The 18,548-nt window shown below is 36.8% G+C and overlaps 2 protein-coding genes across 2 annotated transcripts; one reads left to right on the top strand and one right to left on the bottom strand.

Annotated features, from left to right (window-relative positions):
- Positions 1-14: 14 nt before the first annotated feature.
- LOC127969244 (dnaJ homolog subfamily B member 12) lies at positions 15-8,837 on the bottom strand. Its single transcript, XM_052571085.1, has 9 exons — positions 8,597-8,837; positions 7,441-7,585; positions 6,554-6,699; positions 6,327-6,488; positions 5,380-5,453; positions 4,371-4,480; positions 3,001-3,173; positions 1,633-1,777; positions 15-691 (listed from the first exon to the last, which is right to left on the bottom strand). The coding sequence occupies exons 1-8, from the start codon at positions 8,727-8,729 to the stop codon at positions 1,659-1,661; spliced, it is 1,062 nt and encodes a 353-aa protein (XP_052427045.1). The 5' UTR covers positions 8,730-8,837; the 3' UTR covers positions 15-691; positions 1,633-1,658.
- A 3,205-nt stretch (positions 8,838-12,042) lies between these two features.
- scd (stearoyl-CoA desaturase (delta-9-desaturase)) lies at positions 12,043-16,927 on the top strand. The gene is made up of 6 exons (XM_052570279.1): positions 12,043-12,305; positions 12,420-12,642; positions 13,371-13,501; positions 14,396-14,601; positions 15,008-15,240; positions 15,555-16,927. The coding sequence occupies exons 2-6, from the start codon at positions 12,432-12,434 to the stop codon at positions 15,752-15,754; spliced, it is 981 nt and encodes a 326-aa protein (XP_052426239.1). The 5' UTR covers positions 12,043-12,305; positions 12,420-12,431; the 3' UTR covers positions 15,755-16,927.
- Positions 16,928-18,548: the final 1,621 nt, after the last annotated feature.

Genomic DNA, 18,548 nt, shown 5'->3' with positions numbered 1-18,548 from the left:
ACACACACTCCGTGTACAGTGGCACGTACAATCTTTATTTGTACTCCGTGAAATAATTGCAGTGCAGTCTCTCAGCGATGAAATAGTTTCACTAAAGTCATGTAGAAAATAAAACTTCATATGAAATAAATATTCCTATTCAATCCTTCAATAAATAAGAGCGGTGTACAGCAGCTGTAGTTACTCCTAACACACAGCACAGATGATCCCTGCATAGATAAATCTCAAACATACAAATATAAACCATTAAAAAGACATGATCTCCATCTAAACAAACTCAAATAAATATGCAGATATTGTCGTCAGATCTCCAGTCTGTCCAATAATGCAAAACCAGATCGCTGATTCCTGCCAGAGCTGAAGATGATGCTGAATTTAGAGAAACGATACCATGAACTTTAATCCAGGGCCAGAACATTCAGACTGAGAGGAACGTCCTTCATCCACAGGAGTCCAAAACACCAGCTCCGGTTTCACACACACACACACACACATGTACATGGTCCTTAGCATGCATTCATGTACACACACACACACACACGCACACACACACACACACACACACACACACACAGCTCTCACTAAGTCTTTCTAGTCCAGTTCAGAACTCAGCCCTGTTTTTCGAACAGATGTATTTACAATCCGTATGGCGTTCCTCCATATTCCAGACTGGAGAGATTGTTTTTGGAACCTGTTCAGAAAATAAACATTGATTTATTACTATTTATTTGAAGAAATATGAGAATCTTACCGTTTAGTTCATTATTTGAGATGAAAATGGCACATTCAACGCCGAGCAGATGTTCAAACACAATATTCTGCTCAAAGCTGAAGCACACACACTCTCTGAGTTCTCCAGCACTGATCTGGGAAGAATTTTTCACATTCATTCAGAAGTGTTGGCCCCTTCCTGATTTCTTTTCTTTATGTTTGTCACACTTTAATGTTTCAGATCATCAGACAAGTTTAAATATTAGTCAAAGATAACACAAGTAAACACAACATGCAGTTTTTAAATGAAGGTGTTTATTATTAAAAGAAAACAGTGAATACGTAAAATACAGTTTTACTATTATTTAAATTTGTTAGAGGATCCAAAACATTAAAGTGTGACAAACATGACACACACACAAAAAAAGAAGGAAATAAAGAAATCGGGGGCCAACACTTCACACCACTGTATATATAAGTGTGTGTGTGTGTGTGTGTGTATACATACGTCTTTTTAAAATATTTTCCATGTTTTATTTATTTTTTTCCAGGTGACTTTGTTTTTCAGTTTCTTACTAAACCTTAATAAACATTTATTGTTTTTAAATGTATTCTTATTTAATATGTCTATTGTTGATGGAAGTCACAAATCAATCAAACAGGATTATCTTTCTTATAGTTCCTGTTTTTTTCCCGCTCTGCTGCAAATATTAACAGTGTTCACACACACAGGGTCAAACGTGACTCTGAGCGTCCAGGAACTGAACTCTTCCCTGATTCTCTTCTGGATGTTCGTGTTCTAGGTTTGATTCTCGGGGAATGCATGAACTGAAAGCAAAGCGGCTGTGGATGTGTGAGTGTGAGGGAAGCAGGACTCAGAGGTCAGAGGTCACGGTGTGGATGGACGGAGACGGTGCTCACCAGGTAGTGCAGTGAAGCTTCATCTCTCAGTGTAGAGACGCCTGAACCTCAGACAGACGAGAGCAGCTCGGGGTTCCCATCCGCTGAGCCCGCTGGTACAGACCACTGTCCCCGAAATACCGCGCGCGGTACAGCAGACCCTCCTCTGGAATACACACACACACACAGACACACACACACATGCACATTTGTGAGTCAGAAGAGTCAATCTTATGAAATTGAGATTTCTGCATCATCTGAAGCTGAATAAATGATCTCTCCAGTGATGTGTGGTTTGTTCGGAGGACAATATTTGTCTGAGATACAACTATTATAAAATCTGGAATCTGAGGGATCAAAAAAATCTAAATATTGAGAAAATCATCTTTAAAGTTGTTCAAATGAAGTTCTTAGCAATGCATATTACTAATCAGAAATGAAGTTTTGATATTTAATTACGGTTGGAAATGTACTAAATATCTTCATGGAACATGATCTTAATATCCTGATGATTTTTAGCATCAAAGAGAAATGTATACAATGTATTGTCTGTTTCTACAGATATCTCTGTGACACTGATGACTGCTTCTGTGCTGCAGGACACGTGTGCATTAATTAGCCAATCACGGCAGAACTCAAAAGTCCCGTCAGATGATGAAACGCTGCTGGTTCAGGCAGTGACTCATCAGTGAAATGTGTTTGAACTTCTCTTGAATATCTCTAGAACTCGAGCTGATTCATGGATCGCGAGACGAATGATGGTAAAGGAAGTGAGAAAGTGCAGCCAGTTCTGACAGGCTCTCAGCAAACCAATCTGCTTCAGTTCCCAAAAAGAGTCTGGTTCGGACGTGTGTGTCATGAAGCGCCACACACTCACCTGATTGGTCTGGATTCATCCGGCTGAACTGGCTCAGTTATGATCACACTATTACTACGAGCTCTTAAAGGGCCAGTCCACACAGAAACAACAGCTCTGTCATCACTTCCTCACACTCCAAACCTGTGTGATTCACTTGTGATGTAGAGAATGTTGGTTTCTCGATTGATACGTTTTGGTCAAGATATAGATATATATATTTTTTTAAGAAATTGAATTTTGTCCATCAAGCGTGGATTATACTGTTCAAGTGTGTCAGTAAAGACACATGTAATGCTACAGTAGATACAGTAGTGTGTTTGTGTCTGAGAGTGTGTGTGTGTGTCAGTGTGTCTCTGTGTGTGTGTGTGTGTGTGTGTGTCAGTGTGTCTCTGTGTGTGTGTGTGTGTGTGTGTATGTCAGTGTGTCTCTCTGTTTGTCTCTGTGTGTGTGTGTGTGTGTCTCTGTGTGTCTCTCTGTGTGTGTGTGTGTATGTCAGTGTGTCTCTCTGTGTGTGTGTGTGTGTGTCGTACTCTGTTGTCTCTCTCTCCAGCAGTTGTTCCTGAGGTTGGAGATGTAGTCTTCCTCCACGCTGCTCTCGACTCGTGTCAGACTCGCGCCGCTGTAGTCCTGCGAGAAACGCTCGTTCACGTAATACGTCACGCCCAGATGCTCCGTCACGCGCTTGTGTGTGTGACCCGCTGACCTGTGACACACACACGTGAAGGACATGATAAGAGTTCAACACACAGAGAGAAAACAAGCACTAGCTGAACAGTTATTACTCTCTGTATTAGTACCACTGAGATTAGTGTGTGTTAATTTAGCGGATAAATCTGATTTTATGTTCTAGTATTGTTGTTGTGCAAGTGTATAAAGAGAGCACTGAGGGTCAGAGGTCACAGGTTCAGACTTGTAGATGATTCCTCTTCGTGAAGATCCGTCAGGGTCAAAGGTTAAGAGTTCATTCAGAGTTTGAATCTCTCGGATCTCTCTCGACCAATCAGACGAGATCTCAGGTGATTGACAGAACACATCTGTCTTCTACAGTGTTACATTCACATTCAGACGATACGAGAAATCAATCAGTTCAACTGTTAAACATTACAACAATTATTTAAAAACTGAGCTTTTTTGATAAATATACATCACAATAATAAAGAATAAATCTGTCATGAAAGCTGAAATGTTTATATTTCAAAAACATATGAATGTATAATTTAAAATTTCATATAAATATATATATATATATGACTGTGTATAGACACAACTTTTTGTTATTTTAAGTGTTAATTATTAAATAAATTTGATTAACGGATTATGAAATAAACTTTATTTTCAGATGAAAAAAATCATTAAAAAAAAACTGTTGCAAAACTGGCCCAAAACCTCCATCAGCGATCCATACTTTATGAAACTAATAATAATAGAGACGTGCAAACACTGAGGCAGTGCACTGGTGCTTGTTATCTGTGCTCACGGCTGTGATTAATATAAACTCTGACATTAAATGATTTCTAGGTCAGATGTAAGGTCATGTAATGTGAGTGACACTGATCATGTGACACAAGCTCAGGTTTCCTTAGGAACATGTCAATCAAAATCAAGAGTCATGTGTCACTCAGTCCACAACCTGAAACTTTAAATATATATAAGATTTTGAAGTAAAGCACTTTGTATAACCATTGTATTTGAGATGTGCTATAGAAATAAAATGAAGCCTTGTTCCTGCTGTAGAACTTCATCTAATCGACTGATTCTGATAACGAGAGCGTTTGTGTGCTGAAGATATCTGAAGGTGCAAATGTGACTACTGGAAGAACAACTGTGCTGTGTAAAGTGTGAAAGTAGATAAAGAGAGAGAGAGATAAACCGAGAGAGAGAGAGAGAGAGAGAGACTCACGGTCTGAAGCTGAGGCTGTAGGGAGGGTTGGTCACCATCATCTGACTGAGCGCTGATACGAAGACGAGGATGAGGATGGGCATCAACTGCATGAGAAGAGCAAGACCGCCCTAAACACACACACACACACACACACACACACACACACAATCATATTAATCGGCCCTCCTACTCTTCATCACAGTCTGATCGACTCATAAACGTGTTTTTGGCGCCCTCTGCTGTTTGATTCAGAGAATAGAGCTCAGCGAGATCAACTGTTGCTGCTTCAGAACCCACAGTTCCGGTACTTGAAGTGAATTTTGTAAATGAAAATCACTCTGAACTGTATAAATGCTATATTTTATATAGTTTCAAAAACATAGTCATTTTTAATATTGAAAGACAAGTATTATATTTATTTTTAATTAATAAAATTGTATAAATGCTATATTTCCTAGTTTCATAAATTAAAATTATTTTTATACATATTTTATAATTTTACTTTTTTATATATTTATATAATTTCATATTTTTTAATTAAAAACCATTTACAAAAACAAAGTAATTTTAATATTGCAAAACAAGTATTATATTTATTTTTAATTAATAGTTAATTTCGTTAATTACAATTGTTTATATTTTGCTTACATATATACATATATATATATATATACACACACACATTTTTATAGCTAACAATTTTAATATTAGACAAAAATAGTAATTTTAATATTGCAAGTATTATATTTCTATTTGCACAAAATAATAATAATAATAATAATAATAATATAAACTGTGTGTAATGAGTATGCAGTACAAAGTATTTCTTAATGCTTATGATGAGTATGATGAGACATATAATATGTCCTTCCACAGGACTTAAGAAGTGACCTGCAGCAAAAGCTAAGAGGTTACTGAAAACGACACAAACATGAGAAGAAAGCATTTCCCATCCACTGACACACACACACACACACACACACACACACACACAATTCTCCTGAATGAACAGAGCTCGTGTCCTCACCCCTCGCTGTTCTCCTCTCTCGCCCTGATTCTGATTAAAGCGCATCCGTCCATTACTGTACATGTGAACATTACCTGGAACAAACACAGTCACGTCTTTATTCAGAGCCTCAGGGATTCATGGGACTGTGTGTGTGACGTCTGAGACACAGATTAACTAAAAGTATGTGTCCAGGTCATATTTCACCCCAAAATTAAAGATAGAAATATGTAATGATATATATTTGCTAAGAGAAAATGATGAAAGAATAAAAAAAAAATGTGTTAAAAAAACAGTAATGTATGGAAGCTTGTGACCACCACAGAATAATCATAATAATAATAATAATAAAAGAAAGCAGTGCTGTCAAACACTGTCAAACACTAAAAATATAAAAATAATAATAATAATAATTAAAAAAAATCCTAAAAATAAAATAATATTAATAATAATCAATAAAAAAAGGGGGTTGGTTTTCATAACATATGTGTGTACTGTGTATATTTAAGATGTATATACAAAATAAATACACACACATACAGCATATATAAGATTAACATGTATATATTTATATAAATAATATAAATAAATTATATTAATAAATATATATTTATTCTATAAACATAACATTTCTGTGTGTATTTATATATGCAGAATTGTTTGACAGCACAAAAAAAAGTAACTTTTCAGACTTTCTTCCTCAAAATCACAAGATGCAATTCTTAGTATGATGAAATATAAACACAGAATTGCATTAAAAAAAATTAACAATTACCATTTTATTTTTGTATTCCTGGGCAGAAACAAGCTTCCCTAGAAATAAAATCTTTCTTTTTATGAAAATGTCACAATGCATCAATAATTTTGTACATTTCTTTATCTATCTTTAGGTTTTAGGGAGAACCTTTGAATGCAAAACCAGTTTTCTGGCCAGTAAGTGTTCTCAGCGTTCACCGTCTCAGACTCACTGGAAGGAAAGCCTCCTCCGAAGAACATGTTGAAGAGATCTTCAGGAGAAATATCGGCCTGGAAGTGTGTGTCGCTGGTCTGGCTGGAGCGGCCCGAGCCGAACTGATCGTACTGTCGTCTCTTCTCCACATTGGACAGAACTGCGTACGCGTTTCCTATCGCTGCAGCACACAACAACATCATCACATTCTCTAATAAAGAGCGAACGCTGTTACTGACGCTGTACCTTTAAACGCCTCCGTGGCTCCCGGAGCGTGATTCTTATCAGGGTGAAACTTTAACGCCAGCTTCCTGTAAGCTTTCTTAAGATCGTCTTCAGAAGCATCTTTCTGCACGCCCAGAGTCTCGTAGTAGTTCTTACACTGCTTTATTCTGCCGAAGACAAAACAGCACAGTCTGGATCTGGAGCTAACAAACACCACACAAGAGCTCAACTCAAACAATAACTGCAGAATAAATAAGAGTTAAATATTAAAAATGACAGTGTAAAATTATTAAAATGTTAAATCAAATACGATGCTATTAATATTATAATACTATAGAAATACTAAAATAACACTGATTTGGATCTTATAAAATAAGATTTATGTTTATTAGGAAGTGCTAAATTATAAAAATCACATTACAAAATTATTTAAAACTAAAATTTAATCTGAAAATATAAAAATAAAATCTAATAAACACTATAAAAGCACATAAATGATAATACTAAAATAATTGAAGGATTAATATATTTAATATGGAGTACTAAAATCACTATATTTGAAAAGAAATACGTAAAAACACATTTACAAAAACTTATTCTGAAAAAAATAAAATAAAATTGGCACCAAACAGAAATATATATAAAAAAAGATTTACACACTTAACAAAAAAAAAAAAAAAAAAAAAATATATATATATATATATATATATATATATATATATAAAAAATGAATAAATAAATAAATAAATAAATATATATATAATTTTTTTTATTATCATGAAATATTCCTGCTTTTGGTTGCAGAATCCTTGAGTAGCTTTATAGTGGACTACAAATTAGTGGGAAGATAAGACTACAAAAGAAGGTTCTGATTCCTGTCTGGCTGTAAAAGCAAACCCGGTGGGCACCTGCTGACGGCCTCGGCCTGCTCCGCTGTGTAGGGTTTACTGGAGTCATTACTGCTGACCTCTGACCTGCGCTGACCTGCTTCTGTGCCATCAGCGGCTCTCTGAGACCAAGCCTCGCCGTTCTGCTCCAGAGACGCCAGCAGCTCTGAGAAACAACCAGAGACAAGAGCTCAACAGACATCAACACATCTCCCATTACTTCAGACAGACAGCTTTTCAGACACATGAGCAGCACACCTTACCTCACCTCACTTCATCAGGTTTGTAGAAATGTAGCACTGCATCAATGTCTCATCAATGGATGCTCTGCAGTGAATGGGTGCCGTCAGAATGAGAGTCTGATAAAAACATCCCAATAATCCACAGCACTCCAGTCCATCAGTGAACATCTGGAGAAGACAAAACCTGAAACACATCCAGCATTAAGATGATTTTAACTCAAACACATAGAGTCTATAATCCATAATAACACTTTCTGCACAGATCAAGCAGCGTTTAAACAGATCTAAACTAATCTGTGCGAGACAACAGCAGATGCACTTTTTCACTGGAGGAAGTGTTATTATGGATCATAGACTCTATGTATTTTAGTTAAAAAAGTTTTAATGCTGTATTTGTTTCATCTTTTGTCTTCTCCAGATGTTCACTGATGGACTGGAGTGCTGTGGATTATTGTGATGTTTTTATCAGACTCTCATTCTGACGGCACCCATTCACTGCAGAGCATCCATTGATGACACACTTGTACATTTCTACAAACCTGATGAAGAAACAAACTCATCCTAATCTTGGGTTAGCACATTATCATATTCTGGTGAACTACTCCAGCATTATTGGATTCTAAGATATCAGCTATGCTGTCTAATGAGGCAGCTCACTGCGAGTTGAGACACAGCCGGATTAATGTGACTCTCAATCTGAGCTGTCTGTATAACATTATATGCAATAGTTACATCATCATCATCATCATCATCACAGACACTACAACAAACACTTATCACATCTCTCAGCAGGTCTGAGTACATCGCGCACTAATAAAACAACACAAAGCTGCGCGTTTTCCCCTCAGTATGTGAATATATAATCCACTGAGCGACAGATCGGATCCAGTACCGCGGCGAGCAGGCCTGGTTTAGCCCGGGATCAGTGCGCTCACCCCGGGCTCTGCGCGTCGGGAAAAGCCGCTGCGCTTTCTCCAGGAACCTGCGCGCTTTCTCCGGCTGCGCGTCCTCCAGAGCTCCGAGCGCGATCTCGACGCATCGCTCCGCTTCATCCCGGTTCACCTCCATCACTGAGCTACTTACAAATGTCAGATAATTTTATAAACACACGTAGAGCGCACCATGGAGCTGCGAGTGCTGTGGGCCGATAATCATAATAATAACGGTTTCCTGTGACGTGTGCTGGTGCTTACCTGCAGATGGCGCTCGTTGGCCCACGTGACGCGTTTAACGGTCACCATCATAAATCCTGGAAAGTTTTTCATATTTGTATTTTTTTTTTAAATGTATGTACATTTATAAGAATATTATTTGTATTATATCAACTTTGAATCAAATATAAAAAAAAAATACAAAATACAAAAAAATTATATCAAATAAAATGCGAGGGTGTTTGCAATGGTCTGTTGGTGACATCGTTCTCTCATCTGACTGCCATTATCAATCTCTCTTAATTTTTATCTTATTGAAAGTCATAAAAAACAATATCGTTGAGTTTCTCTTTTGCTATTTGAGCTAATGCGATTGAAAAATGATGACTTCCACTGGTCCATTGAAACCAGTTCAAATTTCGCAGCGTTTTGTTTCGTTGATGATATTCATGTAGTAAAAAGTATAATTATTTAAGATTATTATTTAAACTAATCCATACCTGACATACAAATTTAAATCTACTCAACCAATCTCTATAAGAATTGAGTTAATCACATACGGCTGTGATTGGTTCATCGTGATCACCGCTGAGAAATGTAACCACGTGACTCTGCTGTCTGCTCGGTTTCCAGCAGCGGTCTGGATTATATTTATACATAAATAATGATGACAGCAAACCGAAGTTACTGTTTCTGCCATGTTAAGATATTGCAGAAATATTAGGTCTCGTATGCTAGTCAGAATTCAGCACTTGAAACACCTTAACAGCAATAACATATGAAAATGAATTATTTATGGTTCATTTAGTGTTTTTTTTAAACTATTTTTCTAAAGTGTTTTCCATTATATTGTATTAAATATATGTATTTATTTATTATTATTATTGACATTTATTTATTTATTTTACATTTAATTCCCTAACACGTTTCAGTTTTCTAGTTAATGTTAAGAATAATGGAAATTATTGTCCCTGGCTAATCAGAGACCGAGTATGGGCCATTAACTCATCCCATTTTATACTTACCTTAATGCAAACATCCATTCCACCATATATCTTTCTATTTCTATTGACAGCCAGGCGAGTAATGATGACGTGTGCAAACTCAACACTAAATATACTTTTAATTTAAATTAAACGAATAGCATGCATTTCTGAAATGATGTAATAAATCTGTAGCCTTTATGACATATAATTTCCTCTTCTGATTAGCCCATATAAAATTAGATTTATTTAATGAGTTAGAATCAATATGCATTGGGTAATCTAACAATAATAACAATATTTGTCATCCCGCATGATACTGATCATATGTTTGATGGCACATTATGTAAAATCACATTTAAATGTTTGTTAATCAGGCTATTAATTATCTTTGTTATTCAATAATCGCACAGTAGATGGCGCTATGGTCCAACTAGACTGGATGCACATTGCACAGCTTCATCTCTATAACACTGTTCTGACTTTAACACTTTAACTGTCGACACTTTCTGAGTGTTTGATAGCCTTCATGCATACTTTTTCCTTTCTGATGTATTAATATATAATTTATAACTGCTTTCTCTTTTATTTCACCCACATTATTAGACCAGAACAAAACTGACATATTAAAACATTTAGTTATAAACCGGTGGCCTAAGGTTTGCTATATTGTTATTAAAAGAGGTCTCTTCTGCTCAGCAACGCTGCATGCATTTGATCAAAAATACTTAAAAAATTGTGAAACATTATTCTAATGTAAAACAACTGTTTTCTAAGTGAATCTCTGTTAAACTGTAATTTATTTCTGTGATGCTCCACTGTATTTTCAGCATCATGTCTTCAGTCACATGATCTTCAGAAATCATTCTAATATGATGATTTACTGCTCAAGAAACATTTCTGATTATTATCAATGTTGAACACAGTTGTGCCGCACAATATTTGGTTGGAAATATTATTTGTCAGGATTCACAGATTCACAGAAAGTTCAAAAGAACAGCTTTTTTTTTTTTTACTTTATTTAAAAAAAAAATTGTAACATTACAAATGTCTTTACTGTCACATTTGATCAATTTAATGCATTAAAATTGCTTAGTAAAAATATAAATTTATTTCCGTGTTTAATAGCATTTACCTCAAACTTTTGAATGGTACAGTTTTAAAAAAAAAACATTCAGCAGCAAACGCAGTTTTTAAGAAGCAGTGTGGATGAGTGTGTTTCCAGGGTGTGTGTGATGTCAAAATAAGAGCAAAGGTTTGAATGATATCACTCAACATCATATCTGGATCAGTATCTTCTTCATATCAGTTTATCTCAAGCGTGACACATGAGGGGAAACTTACCTAAAGTTTTGACGATAACTTTTAACTCCAACACACCTTCAAACATGAGAAATTAAGATTTCAAAAAGAGAACACAATGTATCTCAAACTAAACTACATTTAAAGGGAGAGTGTCATTATAACAGAAAACTCTGATCAAATTGATTCACTACAATAAAAAAATAATATATATATATATATATATATATATATATATATATATATATATATATATATATATATATATATATATATATATATATTACAAATGAATAGGAAAAAAATATATATGGGGCCAATTACAAATAATGCATAAATGAAATTATGTAGACTCTACTGTATATATTAATCTAAATAACTTGGTACAAAATAAATGAGTGAATCAATTTCAAGTGTGTTAGTTTTAATGAACTTATACGAAGTAGTTTTTGCTTAGAACTTTGTTTGATAACATCTATGATTGTCCAGAAAACTAATTTTAATGAACTGATTCACTTGCCCCTGTTTTTATTTAGGGCCCCATATAGATAATGCTGTACACTATAGGCTATAAAGTACATTTCTGACACTGTGAAGCAATGAGGTAACTGTAGTTCAGCTGACAGGTCACTATAATTAATCTATTTCCTGTCCTGTTATCAGTATATATATATCAATATTTAGCATAATTTAGGTGCAATATAAAGTGATAATCAAAGAAGACATCATATTTGAAAACAGCGATGACTGCAGTGACAGCAGAGCCAGCAGGGGCTCGCCGGTGATTGGCTGCGGGAGACGACTCCTCGTCGGTGATTGGCTGCGGGAGACGACTCCTCGCCGGTGATTGGCTGCGTGAGAGGACTCCTCGTCGGTGATTGGCTGCGTGACAGGACTCCTCGTCGGTGGGCTGAGCGGGTTTACCGTATAAATGCACCGGCTCCGGTGAGGTTTGGTTGTTCTGGAATGATGCTGGTGTGAAATCGAGAAGGCGAACATCAGATGAACCTCAGCCAATCGGAGCGATCGCTAAGGTGGCCTCAAACTCCCTGACCAATCACCGCGCAGTATTTCTTCAGCTCGCGACGGAGCGGCGCATCACCGGCAGCTGTTTGCGTTGAACGTCACGCGTTTGATCATCACTGTTTCACCGGAGCGGCGTCTTTCATCATTCCGCGTGCGCTACATTCACTCGCAACATCAGATCGGTGAGTGTTTCATCTGACCCACTTTATTCTTTATTCTCGCTTTTCTTCGGCTGCATCCGGTGTTGCTGTTGTGTGTGTTATAACAACAGTGCGTGTGTGTGCGTGTGTGTGTAGGCAGTGGTCATCATGCCTGACAGGGACATCACATCTACAGTTTGGCATCCAGAACCGGGGGCAGTGGAGGACGTGTTTGATCACACGTATAAAGAGAAAGAAGGGCCCAAGCCTCCCATCGTCATAGTGTGGAGAAATGTGATTCTGATGAGTCTCCTGCACATCGGAGCTCTGTACGGACTGCTCCTGCTTCCTTCTGCACGCGCTCTCACATGGATCTGGTGTAAGTTTCACGCATATATACAACCATAAACCCTCTATACAGCATGCATACATGAACATTCCGTCATCATTTGCTTATAATATACTCCATACTAACGTGGAACACAGAAGGAGATGTTTAGAAGAATGTTACCACTGCACTTTTCCAAACAATAAAACCGGGCAGTCAAACTCCATATAGGTTTAAATATAAACGTAATCTTCTTAAATCTAATTTGCGAAATGTTCTAATACACTCAGTTAGTCCTGATGACATGCAAAAGCTCATAATATGTTAAAGATCATGTGCAAATGAAATTTTTATAATCTCAATGGCTGGCAGAGCTGGGTAGATGATCAGCTAGTTGTAATCGGTTACTGATTCCAAATACATGACAAACAAATGTAGTAAGGTAATCCAGTGCATTACACATTTAGGTAATGTGTGCATTAAACGTTACTGTGTCAAAGTTTCCCAGAGGGGTTGTTTTAAGAGTTAAATGCTAATAATTAATTAAATCATAAAAAAATACTAATAATAATTTCACAGTTTTAGAGTGAGTTAAAACAAAACACTCATTGAAAAAAAGTGTTTTATCATATATTTGCTCAAAATGCATTAAAGGATGCTAAACTCCAGGTGTGTTGAACTGTGAGTGACTGAGACTTCATGTATGTGCATTAAAAACTAAAGTTTTGTGTCTGAAGTAGTAGATTTTAAAGTCACGTGGCGTCTGTCCTTTCCTCCAGTTTTTGGGTGTTTGTTGTTCAGTGCTCTGGGCATCACCGCCGGCGCTCACAGACTCTGGAGTCACCGATCATATAAAGCATCATTACCTCTCCAGATCTTTCTCGCCGTCGGAAACTCCATGGCCTTCCAGGTAACAGACTTTATTTGTCAGGATTGCAGACGTCACTCTTTAGTAGAATGGAGGTCGCAGTGATGCACACTAACTCACAAACTCACACACATGGAAGTCTGGGACTGATTAAAGCATAATGCAAGTGAAATCTATTATATTTAAGACCGTTATCTAGAAAATCATCTAAATTTTAAGTTCTTTGATCAGAAAGTCGTGTGTGTTCAAACCATTTTTTGTATCAATCTATTATACTTGTATTTTGAATGAGATTTTTTTTTATTGCAATTTTTTTGCCATTTTTATTAGTTTATGTATATTTAGTATTTATTAATTTTTATTTATTGTTTTGAAGCCAATTTGATAATTTAAACTTAACAGAAATTAGAAATGTTTCCCTGGCACTACCTTTAAATTAAAATGTATTTTATTTTTTATATTTATTTTAACATTTATTTTATTGACCAAGTAACTATACATTTATGGTTTTAGTTATCTAGAATAACCCTGGTTTAAACATGTGACTGCTAGTGAACTTGTAAAAAAAAAAGAAAGTGGTTAATCCCTTTCTATAAAGTTTATTATTTGTGTATTTGATCTCTGTCTTGCCAAAAGGAAAAAAAAAAAAAAAACGTAGTTTGACCTCAGGTTGAAAGACTTTTATGGAAGCCTGTTTCAGCAACTGAATAAAAAATAAAAAAAGTAATTGCATCTCACAATCCTGACTTTCTTCACAATTACACGTTATAAAGTCATTGCTAAAATGAAGTCAGAATTGTTTTATTTAGTGGCAGAAATGGTCTCCCATGTATTTCTGTTTTAAAGATGCAGTGTGTGATTTGTAGCACAGAGCAGAGTTGCAATCTTTTTCATTAGTAGTGTAGAAACGAGCCGCTTCTTGATCTCCTGCTGTAGAATGACATCTACGAATGGTCTCGAGATCACCGCGTTCACCACAAATACTCCGAGACGGACGCCGACCCTCACAACGCTGTGCGAGGCTTCTTCTTCTCTCACGTCGGCTGGCTCCTGGTGCGCAAGCATCCGGACGTCATCGAGAAGGGACGCAAGCTGGAGCTCAGCGACCTGAAGGCAGATAAAGTCGTCATGTTCCAGAGAAGGCAAGTCACAAATCACTGCAGATGAGACCTGGAGCACAAAACCAGTCATGAGAGTCGATTTTATGAAATTGAGATTGAATAAATGATCTCTCCAGTGATGTGTGGTTTGTTCGGAGGACAATATTTGTCTGAGATACAACTATTTGAAAATCTGGAATCTGAGGGAGCAAAAAAATCTAAATATTGAGAAAATCATCTTTAAAGTTGTTCAAATGAAGTTCTTAGCAATGCAAAATTAAGTTTGATATATTTACTAAATATCTTCATGGAACATGATCTTTACTTAATATCCTAATGATTTTTGGCATCAAAAAAAAAAAAATGTATGCAGTATGTTGTCTATTTCTACTGATGACGTGTGTCAGTCAGAATGGTGTTTTAACGGAGTTTGATTGCACTGTCTCAGGTTCTACAAGCCGTCTGTTCTGCTGATGTGCTTCTTCGTGCCGACGGTCGTGCCGTGGTACTTCTGGGGCGAGTCTCTGTGGGTGGCGTATTTCGTCCCTGCCCTCCTCCGATACGCTCTTGTGCTCAACGCCACCTGGCTGGTCAACAGCGCCGCGCACATGTGGGGGAACCGGCCCTACGACGCCAAAATCAACCCCCGGGAGAACCGATTCGTCACCTTCAGCGCTATCGGTACGTCTGATGTTCTTAGCAATGCATATTAGGTTTACGGTAGGAAGTTTACAAAATATCTTCATGGAACCTGATCTTTACTTAATATCCTAAAGATTTTTGGTATAAAAGAGAAATGGATACAATGTATCATTGCCTATTGCTACAAGTATCTACAAGTATCTATTGCTACAAGTATCTCTGTGACACGTATCACAGCGTCACGTATAATGACATCAAGAAATGTTATTAAAAATAGAATCTAATCGTTAAAAACCCTTCAGGCTTCTCTTAGATTGTGGATTGATGAATCATCTCCTGCTTTGATTTCTCAGGTGAAGGCTTTCATAACTATCACCACACGTTTCCCTTCGACTACGCCACCAGTGAGTTCGGCTGCAAGCTCAACCTGACCACCTGCTTCATAGACCTCATGTGTTTCCTGGGTCTGGCCCGAGAGCCCAAGCGTGTGTCCCGAGAGGCCGTGCTCGCTCGAGCCCAGCGCACCGGAGACGGCAGCCACTGGAGCGGCTAACGACCGCCGTCCGTTCATCCCAACGAACGGCACACCGGAAAACAGGAGGACAATCAGTCCTTCCAGCGACGCTGTTGAAGCTTCCGCTCTAACTCTGTGTCAGATGACAAATGTTTTTTTTTTCCCCTCAGTCTAGCCTGTGAAGCTTTAATACGGGGATCCGGCCTGTTTGTGTAGCGCTTATTCAGATTTTCTTTCCGGCTGTAGATCTGTTCTGAGCTCTTGTCACTGACTCAATGCAGGAGCTAATCACGGAGCCCAAACCCTGCCAAACTTAGCTGTGCATCTCGCTAGAAATGAACCAAGATGCACATCGATTTAATATTCTAGAGTGTTTCATGGGTTAATATTGCCAATTGGTTTTGTTGCCATGCTTGCACAGATTATTCACTTGCAATCCGTTTTAATGGTTTGTGATTTATTATATTTTTGTGCATTTCTGACCACAGCACAAATGCGGATTGAGATTAATGTCTAATCCGTAAACCCACTTTGAAACGTTGACTTCTAATTAATAATTAAAAGTCACTGAGGAATCCAGAAGGAATCTGTCGCTGGATTGATTGGTTGAGGTTGCATTGATTCTTGATGGTTTAGTACTGTACGATGTTTAGCTTGGTTTTGTATAATTAATTGTGCAATGCCATGCTGAGTCCTGCTTTTTCATACGTCTTGTTCGTGTAAGCATGCTGTACTACTACAGAACTCTTTTCTATCGCAAAAGAATACAGACGGATGTCTCTGTGGATTTACAGTAATTCTGATAATTAATGTGTGTTACGATGCCAAAACCCATCTGTGTTGCATGCGATCTGAATCTAGTTTACCTTTATGTTTAATCAAACATAATGCTTTTTTTTTTTTTTTTTTAGTGCTATTTTTGCTTAGTTACTTGTCATTAATTTGTTTGGCAACTTTAAAACCATTTGGATTGTATTTCTTTAAAGACTTTATACTGTACACACTGGACAGATCGCCTTATTTTTACTCTTGACACTTGACTTTGACTCAAGATGCCAAAAAACGGTTGTGATATTTCTCATGCCTTCGGCTCTTAAAACTAACGTGATGTTCCTGTTTGCGATAACAGCCTGTAATAATCAATTGACTCTTGATTGATGATCATTCACTGGAAATAAAGTCTGAAGCAACAAGCTTCTACACTTTCTGACACTTCTGACACAAATTCTGCATTTCATTTATACGGTTCTGCCAATTTTCTCAGTTTTGTGGCATTTTATTAATCATTTTAAAAGCTCTTGAATCTTTTGAAGCCTCGAAATCAGACTTTTCGTTATGTCATCTGGTTAAAACTTTGATTATTTACAAAATTTCAAGGAAAAGTGCAAATAAAGCGAAGTTAACTAGAGGGAAATTCACTAAAGTTACTAATCAGCAAAAAATGTGTTCCGTTTTGTATTTTTGTCTACTGATTTATGCCATTTGTTTATACAGGACCGAGTTAGACAAACCAAACAACATTGCACTACAAAACATAATTCATCGAATCAATTACTGCATGCATGCTTGAGGGTTAATTAGTTCTAATTCTCTTTTGTTCGCGAATCATCGTGAACATCGTTCGGTTTAACTCATCGGTTTAATCGGTTCTTTTACAAACGTAGGCCTATCTTCATATTTACAAGCTTCGTTTTGAGAAAGGGCTATTTTCTTCGATCATGGACCTGATTTGGACGAACATTCAATTCCAAAATAAAGACAGCAAGAAAGAGTCGAACAAATGATTCTTTCAGTTGATTCTAGAAAGATTCGAATCGATTCAGTCCGCGTCAATTTATGAAAATACGGTGATCGAACTTTCATGGTTTATTAACATTCGTCAATCATAATGATCGGATTGTTTGTGTTATTCTGATTTAATAAACACACAATGCTAGGAGCTTATTGGCCTTTTGATTTAAACACAGTTTATGATCTCCTAAAGAGGTTCAGGAGAAGCCTTAATTCCTGCTGTTAAATGACAGAGCATTATTTTGACAGCTCATAATTAAACTCCATGTCTGTACTTGTCTCTCATTCTCTCAGGAAGGTTGTGTTTGTAATGGTATTTGTGCAGTACACTCATTTGACTCAGACTGTGCAGAATCAGCATTAGTTATTGCAGAAACGATATTTTAACGAATAACTCTAATTATAATAATGCCAGTTAAATCATTTCTCAGATTTCACAGGTATTTCAAATACGAAAGTGTGGACAATAAACGTTATAATGGTGTTAAAAGCTCCAGCAATAAACACAACACTAAATATGTTGCGTTTCAGTGTCATTTCTACCTCGTGTTTAGCGTGACTCACATTGTGGTGTGACGTCGTAATGGAAAACGGTTACATGAGTTCACAACATCAACAGGTCAGCGTGAGCCAATCAGCAGCGCCGTATGATCCCTCTGTACCAATCAGCGAACGCCTCTCAAAAGCAGCGATGACAAAAACTGTCTGTGGTTCTAAACCGAGCAGGGAAATCCGCAAAAATAAGACTTTTATTTTACTAGTTAACCATGGATGAATGAAAGCACAGTTTATCCCTGTTTTTTAAATCAAAGCGCCACATGCTAACGCAAAAACTAGCTACTACTGAATTTGATGGCGTGCATTAATATCTACGTTAATAAATAATACATAAGCTAAATTTTAGATTTGTAAAATATATAAATATTAATAATAATGGTACACAAAATAACTAAGCATTATTCTGAAGAATTTAGGCTACATTCATACATATACAATATGTACACACACACATATATATATATATATAGATCAGTAACAATGT

The sequence above is a fragment of the Carassius gibelio genome, chromosome B12, assembly GCF_023724105.1.
Source record: "Carassius gibelio isolate Cgi1373 ecotype wild population from Czech Republic chromosome B12, carGib1.2-hapl.c, whole genome shotgun sequence".
In the NCBI taxonomy this organism is placed as follows: domain Eukaryota; kingdom Metazoa; phylum Chordata; class Actinopteri; order Cypriniformes; family Cyprinidae; genus Carassius; species Carassius gibelio.
The sequence above is the reverse complement of the archived record's forward strand: the minus strand, read 5'-3'. Positions and strand labels throughout refer to the sequence as shown.

Bases quoted from the DNA above. Each gene is read 5' to 3' on its own strand.
- scd (XM_052570279.1), top strand. From the start codon at position 12,432: ATGCCTGACAGGGACATCACATCTACAGTTTGGCATCCAGAACCGGGG. The intron at 12,643-13,370 runs GTAAGTTTCACG...CCTTTCCTCCAG, and splicing joins CGCTCTCACATGGATCTGGT to TTTTTGGGTGTTTGTTGTTC. The intron at 15,241-15,554 runs GTACGTCTGATG...TTGATTTCTCAG, and splicing joins CGTCACCTTCAGCGCTATCG to GTGAAGGCTTTCATAACTAT.
- LOC127969244 (XM_052571085.1), bottom strand. From the start codon at position 8,729: ATGGAGGTGAACCGGGATGAAGCGGAGCGATGCGTCGAGATCGCGCTC. The intron at 7,586-8,596 runs GTGAGCGCACTG...GTTGTTTCTCAG, and splicing joins CCCGACGCGCAGAGCCCGGG to AGCTGCTGGCGTCTCTGGAG. The intron at 3,174-4,370 runs GTGAGTCTCTCT...TGTGTGTCACAG, and splicing joins TACAGCCTCAGCTTCAGACC to GTCAGCGGGTCACACACACA.